Source organism: Bos taurus, chromosome 7 (assembly GCF_002263795.3).
Source record: "Bos taurus isolate L1 Dominette 01449 registration number 42190680 breed Hereford chromosome 7, ARS-UCD2.0, whole genome shotgun sequence".
NCBI classification, from domain to species: Eukaryota; Metazoa; Chordata; class Mammalia; order Artiodactyla; family Bovidae; genus Bos; species Bos taurus.
The window spans coordinates 31,380,332-31,392,381 of NC_037334.1; the positions used below are offsets into that span (position 1 = coordinate 31,380,332).

A 12,050-nucleotide genomic window follows, 5' to 3' on the forward strand; every position below is an offset into this window, starting at 1 on the left:
TGCTCCTTCCTTCTGATAAGAATACATACTACTTTCAAACTAAAACTTGACAGGCCTCTTACAGACCATGCCAACGCTTTGAAAATAAAACTCTTGAAGTTGCAAGAGAAATACATTTTCACACGATAGGACAAAACCATCTGTAACTTACTCTTACATGGATTCAAAGAGCTGCATCAACAATAGGGCTGTTATGAACTCAGGCTCCACACTGTCTCCTAAAGGGATTAGACAGGCCTCATCATGTGTTAGAGGCAGAAAAAAAGAGACCCAAGAAGGGGCTAAATCCTTAGCTGTCATTAATATTTTCTCTTGTCAACACTGAGATTTGAAAAGACAGAAGGAATTGACTTACTTTATATACCCGTTTGATCCTTTAGTACTTTAGTGAAAAGTAGAATGTTTTATTTTACCCCTATGGGAAAGCAGCTCAACTGGGCAGTTTGTTCCTGAAATAAAATACCAGCAGTCAAAATATGCTTAAAGCCCCTTAGAAATCAGAACATCACAGACTTATTAGAAAGTAAGTGCCCCAAGCTTACAGGTGGTTGTTAACATTGTTTTATTTCCTTTATACAAAAAGTAGAAACGACAGAAAAAAACACTCGACAGATAACAACAGTACTGACCTGGTCTCCCGGAGAAGCTGAGCCCAAATTGCCCATATTATGGGGAAAGGGAGGGTTCAACCAGCATCAGCAAACACCCATGCAACTGATGAGACAAAGCGGTGTCAGTGGCTGGTGGATGTCCTGTGGGGAGGTTGAATTAATCTTAAAAAACATACATTTGCCCAATCATGCTTTCAAACTGCATCTCTTTAAAAACAAGTTATATATACAAATATCACCCAAAAATGTGTCTTATATATGCTAGTGCTATAAATTTAAGGCATCCTAATCGTCTGGTCTTCTGCTGGTGAGGCATTGTTCTCATGATTCTATTTCCACAGAGGACAGTCCAGAAATTTCCAATGGTGTCCAAAGGGCAGCAATGAGAGATTATAAAAAAGTGATTTATAAGAAGAGTTCTTTTGATTCTGGCTCAGCAACATGCTTTATACTGTAGGATTTCTTCATTTTTCTACTGATGTCATCATGCCTAAGTGGAAGACAAACCACAAGGCCAAAATTAGATAAAACTATAGTCAAGTTACAATACAATGCCACTAAACAGCTCACCCAAAATGGAAATTATCCTCACACAAACCACACTGAAGAACACTTCATTCCAGAATGAAAATTATTTTTTTTTTCATACAAACCACTCTTTAAATAAAAGGAATAGTCATGTAATAACATACTATATGGATACTTTAAAATTTGGCCCCGGAAGTAATTACTCAATCATGCCGATTGGAATCCAAGTAAAATTCTACAGTCAAATGAATTTTATCAGTCAAACAAAACAGGAAGAGTAGTACTGCTTGTTAGATTGAAACAAGAGATATGTATATTTTATTCATGGGGTTCACTGGTGACACTTTTTATTCTCCAGTAAGCTTGAGTATTAATAGTTTAAAGGAAATGCTTTTGCTCTGGGTGTGTGATTACTGAGTAGTAGCACGGTGGAAAAACACAAGTAGGTATATCTATAGGAAAAAGAAGAGCCTAGGGAACAACAGAGCTGTTTTCCCTTCAATACGCAACACCTTGTAAATCTATGGAAAGAAGTACCAGCTCAAGTCTGGGAACAGTTTTGCTTTTTATGTGAATTTCCCCTGGGAAGAAGCACTCATTTTCATTGAAATATTAGTCCCATTCTGGGTGTAAAATCTCCCAGACAGGAGTTATCTTCTGAGTGTGAGCAAGTGTGCATCCTACTAAATTCCTTCTTGTTGCTACGACAGACAAAAACAAACTGTTTCTGGGAATGGTACTTGCTCACATGAGGCCACATTTGACTGGAGAACTCCAAGGATGGCTTTATGGCCCTCAAAATCACACTTGCTTACAAAGATTATGTAGTTTATTCTTAGACTGGTTAATAACAATCATCATCACTGTCTGAAAGTTGTAATTTTTATTTTTATTTAAAGTTCATCTGAACAGAACTTTAGAGAGATGTTCACGGGAAAGAAAGGGAAGAGTGTGAAGGAAAAACCTGGTTGGTTAAAAGATGTTCTAGGAACTTCCAATTAAGCATGATAGACTGAATATATAGTATTAATCATCCCTTTCTTACAAAAGAACATGCAAATGAATAAAAAAGGCACCAACCTAAATGAATAAGGGAAATGGAAGAGGAGATGATAACACACACAAACTGCCAATAACATTTCAGAAACAGGAAAATGGATGAACATGTGGAATTGATTTAGCAGAGCAGGCAGGAAAAGCAGAAATCTAAGCCTACAGTCAGGGAACCCAACAAACTGATGTTCATGATACAGGAACTAGAAACCCTATGTACTTCTGAAAGTCGCAGTGGGTGCTGTGTGAGTGCTGAAAATAGGAAGACTATTTTAAACTTTTTGGAAGTACCAGTTCATACCCAGATTACCTTCCTGACCTAATGCAGCCAGGTGACTGTCCCTTTCCCAATGTGAAGAGAGACCGCAGGTTACAATTTGCAAGGCATGGACCAGGGAGATTCTAAATTCAGCTGAAGGGGTGAAAACCATAGGATTAGGTGAAAGTTATAAAACACAATTGTCAACCTATCCCCTGTTACTTTAACCCAAAGATTCCTGGAAGGTAGGTTAATAGATCCTAGGAGGAGACTGGAGTTTCCTTATCTTGAGAAGTCAACTGCCAAAAGAAAAGTCCTACAAATACTGACAGTGAGTTTCCCAGCCCAAGAGCCTAGTACTTAACCAGTCTGTGTGATGCAATATCTACCAGTCAACAAGCCAGAGCTTCTGTTCAGTTTTAGTGTCTTATTCTTAAATACGAATGAGTTAGGGATCACCAGATGTTTGAGAAGAGTGCTACTATGACGGACAGAGACCAGGATAAATAGAGAAACAGCAGTCAAAGTGAGTAGAGATAATATAAGGGGTGATAAGAACTTCAAAAAATTGTAACAAGAAAAACTGAGGAAAACGTTTGCTATTTGTATCACAAAGAGCTAATTCTTATAATTTATAATACATAAAGAGCTGCTACAAATCAACAAGAAAAACCAGAATCTCAACAAAAATGTAGAATTAAAAATAATACATTTATACAAATAAAGAATACATATCTATGTAAAAGAATGAAGAAGCTCTCTTTAATGAATACATAAAGACCTCTAAAATGATAGATAAAAAAAGCAAGAAGCAAGACTATGTGTAAAGGATGCCATCTTTATTGTAAAAAGGAAGGAAAGATAAACATATACATTTGTATTTGTATTTGAGTATAAAATTTAAATAAGTCTTGCATACTTAGTGCTATGAAAAAAAAAGAGAAAACCAATAAAATGCTACTGAATATTAACACAATAATCAAAGAAATAAAAAGTTAGAAATTGAAAAGTAAAGTTGAGTAAATATCCTAGAAATAATTTTTAGAAAAAGCAAAAGTATGGATAAAAATAGGAGAAATATAGTTAGATAATACTTAGAAAAATAGAAAAAATAGTTAGAAAAGGATCAGTTCAGTGTGTTGAACATCAGATTAACAGTATTTCCAGAAAAATGAACAGAAAAGCAGTAGGGGATAAAATTTTCAAAGAAATTGTACAAAAACACTTCCAGTACCAAAGCACATAGATAGAATAGAATCATGGCAAAGTACCATGAAATCAAAATACTGGAGATAAAGAGAAAAATCATAAAAGCTTCCAATGGATTAGAAATTAGGGAGAAGCTGAGCTTCTTGACAGACACATTAGAAGCAAGAGGAAAATGAAATAATCTATTCAAGATTCTAAGGGAAAATTAGTTTCCTGTCAAGAGTTCTATACCCAGCCAAATAGTGCTAATCCATATGAGGGCAAAATGAAGCTATTTTCAGGCAGGCAAGGCCTCAAAACCTTTAGCATCCCTTCACCTCCACAGGATGCAAATTGTCTTTACCAAAGAAAACATACAGACTGACAAAAAGGGAAAAGACAGATTCAGGAAATCACAGGGGAAAAGCCAAAGGCAATTCCCAGGATAATGTATATAAGAAACTGCATGGTTACAGCTGTGTAGCACTGCCAGATAGCAGCAATCTAGACTGGGGCAAAGGAAAGATGGTGTCTCCATGAATAGACTGAAACAGAGAGGTACCTGATTTGTCTGAATGCACTGAAAGAAGGGTTTTTGTCTCTAGCAGAGTGTTCAGAAATTACATACTTAAAAATCAAAATTATTATATTCAAGGAAAACAAAGTTACATAAATAAATGTAACAATAGTACATTGCACATATCCACTGTGATAACTATTTAGACAGCCATAATAATAATAAAAGGTCAGTTTTCATTCCAATCCCAAAGAAAGGCAATGCCAAAGAATGTTCAAACTACCGCACAATTGCACTCATCTCACACACTAGTAAAGTAATGCTCAAAATTCTCCAAGCCAGGCTTCAGCAATATGTGAACCATGAACTTCCAAATGTTCAAGATGGTTTCAGAAAAGGCAGAGGAACCACAGATCAAATTGCCAACATCTGTTGGACCATGGAAAAAGCAAGAGAGTTCCAGAAAATCATCTATTTCTGCTTTACTGACTATGCCAAAGCCTTTGACTGTGTGGATCACAATAAACTGGAAAATTCTGAAAGAGATGGGAATACCAGACCACCTGACCTGCCTCTTGAGAAACCTATATGCAGGTCAGGAAGCAACAGTTAGAACTGGACATGGAACAACAGACTGGTTCCAAATAGGAAAAGGAGTATGTCAAGGCTATATATTGTCACCCTGCTTATTTAACTTATATGCAGAGTACATCATGAGAAACACTGGGCTGGAAGAAGCACAAGCTGGAATCAAGATTTCTGGGAGAAATATCAATAACCTCAGATAAGCAGATGACACTATCCTTATGGCAGAAAGTGAAGAAGAACTACAAAGCCTCTTGATGAAAGTGAAAGAGGAGAGTGAAAAAGTTGGCTTAAAGCTCAACATTCAGAAAATGAAGATCATGGCATCTGGTCCCATCACTTCATGGGAAATAGATGGGGAAACAGTGGAAACAGTGTCAGACTTTATTTTTTTGTGCTCTAAAATCACTGGAGATGGTGATTGTAGCCATGAAATTAAAAGACGCTTACTCCTTGGAAGGAAAGTTATGACCAACCTAGACAGCATATTCAAAAGAAGAGACATTACTTTGCCAACAAAGGTCCATCTAGTCAAGGCTATGGTTTTTCCTGTGGTCATATATGGATGTGAGAGTTGGACTGTGAAGAAAGCTGAGTGCCGAAGAATTGATGTTTTTGAACTGTGGTGTTGGAGAAGACTCTTGAGAGTCCCTTGGACTGCAAGGAGATCCAACCAATCCATTCTAAATGAGATCAGTCCTGGGTGTTCATTGGAGGGACTGATGCTAAAGCTGAAACTCCAGTATTTTGGCCACCTCATGCGAAGAGTTGACTCATTGGAAAAGACTCTGACGCTGGGAGGGATTGGGGGCAGGAGGAGAAGGGGACGACACAGGATGAGATGGCTGGATGGCATCACTGACTCGATGGACGTGAGTCTGAGTGAACTCCAGGAATTGGTGATAGACAGGGAGGCCTGGCGTGCTGCGATTCATGGGGTCGCAAAGAGTCGGACATGACTGAGCGACTGAACTGAACTGAATAATAATAAATGCCAAATACTGATTTAACTCCCAAGAGTGATACAACTATATTGACGGTGGGAAGAGGAAGCAGGTGTGTATATGTGTGTGTGTGTTGAAATGGGGGGCAGTGCTGGTTGCCAAATTTGTCCAAATAGAGCTGGCCAAATTTGGTTCATTGTTGAGAACATGGATTTTGGAACCAAACTGAGCTGAAACCCTGGATACATAATTTATTACCACTGGTACTGTGTAATCTTGGGCAAGATGTATAATTTCTCTGTGTCTTGGTTTCCAATCTGGAAAATCTAGATAAATAATAATATCTACCATATTGTGTCATTCATTGTGAAGATTAAAAGTCAATATGCATGAAGTACCTGGAATATTCTTTGGTACATTGTAAGTGCTTTATAAGCAGCAGCTATCATTTTTATTTTCTATAGTAAGATGCCGATAGACAGCATAATATCTAAAATTGAAAGTCCATATAAGCGCATTATTGAGAAATATAGAATACTAGTTAAAACACCTAAAAGCAAAGCAAATGTCTGATTCAGGGGAGTAGGAATGAGAACAGGGGAGGTTGGACACATGGACAGCCAGTTTTTGTTATAAGGCGTTACTATCATATGTACCTATAGCACTTGGACAAAAAAATATAAAAATCAATAAAACTTAAAAAAAAAGTCTAAGGATATCATCATAATTTAGACACTGAGGGAGTATTTCTACTTTAATATAAGGGGTGTTGTGTTTAAAGACACTAAAAGCAGTTTGTGCAGAACAAAACCCAGCATGATTAGAGTTGAGTCAATACCAAGTAAAATGTTAATTTGAGGCTTTTATCTGAATAATATCAGGATGATTCAAGACTCCCTGAACCCTTCAATTACTTAGTCCTGAATAACCAGTATTCAAATTTTTTTAAAAAAGCAAAAGTGTTTGGGTAATTCTGGCATGAATTATTCAGATAATTTACTGCTCTTGATTTCATTTTTGGATATAAAATCACATTCTCTGTGACCAAAATTGGAAAGAAGGCTTAAATTTAAGTAACAGTTTTTCAAGTAATCTAACCTGCTGACTCATCTGTGCCTGGATTCCATATTTCTACAGCCCAGGGTGACTAGATGGCAAGTTATTTTAGAGAATCTGTCTAAACTGGCCCATGAGTATGCACTACATATTCCTACTGATGGCCAAAATAGGTAGACTGACTTAGCTATTTCTGTGATCTCCTTCACACCTTCACTGAGAGCATATCTATAAATGCCCATCTTCTAAAAAATGAGATTCTGGCTCAAAGAATAAAAATATATACTTGAAATACTCAATATTAAACTTACTGTAGGGGAGTAGACTTGTAATCAAAAGGCCTAGGGCGACCCACTCCAGTACTCTTGCCTGGAAGATCCCAGGGGCGGAGGAGCCTGGTGGGCTGCCGTCCATGGGGTTGCTACGAGTCGGATACGACTGAGCAACTTCACTTTCAGTCTTCACTTTCATGCATTGGAGAAGGACATGGCAACCCATTCCAGTATTCTTGCCTGGAGAATCCCAGGGATGGGGGAGCCTGGTGGGCTGCTGTCTCTGGGGTCGCACAGAGTCGGACATGACTGAAGCGACTTAGCAGCAGCAGGCTTCTACAGAGCATACCATTCTTTCTTCAGGATGACAGGCTTGCTTGGTCTTTTCTTTTCCCTATCCTTCCTCCTGTCCCTCTCTCTAGCTTCCTCTCCTTCATATATTCTAAAGTCCCTACCCTGTGCCAGGCACCAAACTAGACACTGGGGTACAGACTGGGGTATGATGGTGCTACTTAGGGTTACCACTCCCAGGAAGTTCTTACACCTTTCATGGAGTTGACCATGTTTTAACTACATCCTCTCAATTTTCTCTTGATTATTCTCTTGCTAAATGAAGGAACATGCCTTATTCTGGCACAGCAAAATTGCTAACGACAGTATTGAAACAAAGGACACTGGCAATCCAGGGATCTGACATGCAGGAGAGTTGTACAGCTACACTGTCCTCCAGGTGGGAAGGGATAGCTCGGATGGCTGTGGTTGGAGCAGGGATTCTCAGTGAAGATACCAGAAGATGTTTGGGTAAAGTCTCTACCTGATACTTTAAAAACTCAAGTGACTTACGGCTTCTTTAAAACTCGAGGCTTAGGAGAGTTTATAGACCGTTTAATGTGCAAAGACAGTATAGCAGTGGCAGATGTGTGGTGCAAATATGACACTGGTTCTACATTCGTCCCCTTTGGAGGTTATACGATTCCAAACCGGACCGTGGGGGAGGGAAAGGGAGAGGGGAGGAAGGTGGAGGAGGGAGAAGGGAACTGTTTGTTCATAACTGTTGGGAGTACACTTAAACCAGATGAGTATGCTGAAAGAGTGTATTTCTGATGGGAGGATTTTGGTTTCTAAGGTAGATCTCCCCTCTGTCCCCTCCTACCTGCAGCTCATAGGTGTTCCACATGTTGGTTTCTTGCCTTCCAAGTGCAGTGCTTTGAGATAGAACATGGATTCTTATTTGCAATAGCTTCTTCTATATCTCAACTCATCACATTTTGATGCTAAACCTTGTTCTACTGTCTTCCTATGATAGAATATGCTTTCTCCTTTTCCCAGAGGGTATAAGGAACTTATGAATAAAAACTCCATGTGTGAATCACACTCTCATGAATCTTGCAAACTCTGGCAGATTTTATAAAGGGTTTGCTAAGTTGTGCCCAGACACTGGAAAGAGCTGATCATGTGAACAATTCCCCATCACATGGGCATTTTTCTCCACACACAGGATTCTACTAGGCAACAGCCAAGAACAATGCAAAACTGTGACCCATTTCAAAGGAGAGGCTGTCACTTAATGGATGTAATCTGGAGAAATGGTTTCAGATTGGGACACATCATAGGGACCTGTATGAAATTTTCTCTCTGAAATGAATGTGAATCCTAGGGAGGCAGAGGTGGGGGTGGGCGGGACAAGAGCTGAGCAGGAGAAAACTGGGCAAATGTGGGGAAGGCTATAGGGAAAGGAGACAGAGGAGTTCTAGGGATTTCTGAGGCAGAGGTGGTTACCACAGGTACACCAACTTCTCCTGGCTCTGGACCCCAGAACTACTGTATCAGATGCAAAAACACAGAGAAATATACTTCATATCAGAGATTAGAACATAAAATTGTAGTGTGGGGGCAGAAACTCTGTCTACAGGGTTACCAAACCCCCTTTTAGTACTGGCACTCTAACAAGCTTTTCTGAACTGTTAAATTGGTAAGATTCAGTCTGCTCTCAGGGATTCAGTCTAGAACTATGCAATCAACATAATCTCAGCTAGTTTGGTCACACCCCTATGACTAGGTAATTATCCCTTCAAGAATCTCTAAAAGTTGAAAATAGTTTCAGGTCAGAAGTTTTAAGATTAAGGTGTGGTTATTTGATTTATACCCAGAGAAATGATGGCAAAATGCTTTAGTACCAGGATCAGAGATTCCTTTTTGTTCTCCCTGCATCTTCTATCATGATTCTGGAATGCTGTTCAGTGGGGCCGAGGGTATACACTGCCTGGGACAGGTTTCAGCCAGGGCCTCACCTCTACCTTCCCAATGTCTTCCCTGTCTTTGGCTTACTTTTCTGTTTAGTAATATTTCCTGGCAATAAGGACAGATGTGTGTGTGTGTGTGTGTGTGTGTGTGTGTGTGTGTATGCACATGCATAGCAGGGGTACCCTGAACTCTAACCTCAAACTGGGCACAGCAGATGACCACTGTCATATCCTTACATCATTTCACATCATTTCAGTTCAAATTTACCACTCTTTCTGAAGTGGCTGTTGAACAGTCTTGACATCTATATGAAATATGTGCTACTAGCTCTTGGCTCCGGATGTATAAGTCCCAGCGTGGCTAATTCCTTGGCAGTAAAACCCACACTAATGGTGTTTATTGCTTAATGTCTTTTTAAGGAGTCTGCTCTCATGTTGGTGATAGGATTAGGGGCTTCCTGATGCTAACCCCTCAGGCCATGGTGCCACTGTGGTCAGAGAGGATATGACTAGTGGTGGCCAGGGGTTAATGCCATCTGCCTATCAGGGACTGGAATCGATGCTCATTTTATGTGTTACAGATCTCACATAGACTTAAACTCTGGGAAATGAATGTCTTATTGGCATTTTAAGATAAGTAACTGCCAACATTCCCTTGGAGTTGTAATAATTTAAAACCAACTTGTCCTTTATAAAAAAAAAGTAAAGATAAATCTGCTTGTTATAAACAAAGTCATCCTCTGCAGTTGAAACACACTGGGAAAACTATTCCAAGTAACAGAGTTGAATCTAATTTTAAAGGGCATTGAAAAGACATTAGATTCTTTGCTATCAAACTGTGACCACTTTGGAAAAATAAATAGCAAACAGAAACCCCCTCACAGAGCTGACATTAGAATGCTGTATTCATTCTCTATTTTTCCTTTACTGAAAAAAAAATCTTAGGAAGTAAAACGTGACCAAGGATAGGGCTGGAAGGAGGGTCCATTGCCCCTCTCTTTCTCCCAGGGACATTCTGATAGGGTCACCAGTGGCATAATGCTGAGAGCCAACTTCAACCCAATGACTGCCACTGCTTTCCAAAGTTACATGATCCCAGGCAGTCCCTGCTCCCCAGAGGAACCATGTGGCCTTCAAGAAAATTCTTGGGTCAAGATTTGAAGGCATCACTGGTAGACAGGCACTTGAGCTTTTTCCTTTTTTCCCCCCTTCTGTGGGATGCCCCTGCTAATGGATCCCAAAGGCAAGACAAGAATAAATAGGTATTTCGCATGTTCACATTTCCATGCTAATTTGAGGGATCTTTATTTCAACTAGATATAGCCATCCTTACTTTATCTAAGGAGTGAACTGGGCTGGTCCTCCCTGCCTCTGTGTGTGGTGAGTGAATAGGAGAAAACTTTTCACTCTACAGTGGACAAACTAGTGCATTTTCACTTTTCATGGAACACATGTCAAACTAAAACCATGATAAAATACACATTGATTTTATATGATAGAAAGGGGGAGGGGGTCTGGATGTTTATCTAAATACACTGAATTATAATTATAATTTTGGGGTTTCTCTTTATTACTGAAAGAAAACTCTCTTAATACATAAAGCCAGTGAATCTGATAGGTTCAAAACTGAGTCTTCAGAAGGACTGTTCCTTTAACTGAGAAGGAAAGTGTTAACCCAGTTGTCAGATATCTGAGTAGCCTCATAACCTCCTTTTGTGCTCTGATTTCTGTAATCCTATTATAGTAGATTGTTAGCTTTGTTTCCCTGCTTGTAAGAAGACAGGATGAAATATATCTAGCAGGAGAATCTACTGTGATACTAATTATCTTGTTTTCAGGTGCTGTGGGAGCCTGGAAGAAATGAGAGGTCTTTTCCCTCCTGCTTCAAAGGAGTTCCCCAAGCCTGTGTGCTTCCTTGCCTTAGAGTATTATTGGTGATTTCCCTTTAAGGACAAAGTCAGAATTTTTCAGATACTAGAAGACAGAACCTAAGATGTGGACACAGAAGGGTACAAGGAGGGTCAAGATAGGCTGGGAGAAACAGAAGTGGGCTGATACCAACATCTGGGAAGGGGATGGGTATTTTTTTTCTATTTCCTTCCCAACTCAGGCACTGGGCTGTTAGCACTGGCCAAGACGCCCTGCCCCAATGTGGTGGGAAGCAGCCCAGACTTAGGCAACATGCGAGCCTGACCTGAGCAGAATGAGGGTGACCCGTAAATACCAGAGCTTCAAGGGGCTTCCTTCAACTTATGTATGGAATTAATGAGATCCCTAGGGGGACCCTGTAAAATGACAGATTTACTTTTCCTCTAGCCTGAACAGAGACGTGAAGTGGATTAAATTTGATTTAGAGGGAAAGAAAAACAGAGTGACATTTCTTACACCTTATAATTCTGAACTAACATTTATATCCACAACACATTCGCTTGTATTTGTGTATCTGTAATTATCATATATAAACACATCTCCACACAAACATTTTGGAGGATTTTGGAAGGGTGCTAAAAGGCATGCCATAGTCTTAATTTAGATGATTAGTCCTCTTGAAAGGGGGTTAGGGGTTTATCTCTCCTGGAATAACCTGTCAAGAGGCACTTGACTGTAGTACCTCCCTGTCAGTTGCTCTCTTCTAAGCACCCTCCTGTCTCCTGCTCTGTTAGGGAGTTGTGTGTATCCCGGGGATGAAGGAAAGCTATGCCGAAGAAGGACTTTGCTCAAGGAGCAGCCTGAGTCACTGGGGACCTTGGAGATGATCCTTCTATATACACAGTCCATGCCTTTTGAATCACAA

The 12,050-nt window shown here is 39.6% G+C and overlaps 1 protein-coding gene across 11 annotated transcripts in view; it reads right to left on the reverse strand.

The window, feature by feature from the left end:
• Positions 1-381: 381 nt before the first annotated feature.
• SNCAIP (synuclein alpha interacting protein) overlaps positions 382-12,050 on the reverse strand; it is a 258,415-nt gene continuing 246,746 nt past the window's right edge. For 10 of the 11 annotated variants that reach the window (XM_059888340.1, XM_059888339.1, XM_059888342.1 and 7 more), the window contains one exon: positions 546-1,101. In XM_059888340.1, the coding sequence (XP_059744323.1) occupies positions 1,017-1,101 (85 nt within the window). In that variant the 3' untranslated portion in view covers positions 546-1,016. Of the gene's footprint in view, positions 1,102-12,050 lie in introns of all 11 variants that reach the window. The other variant, NM_001205778.1, reaches the window with a different exon arrangement.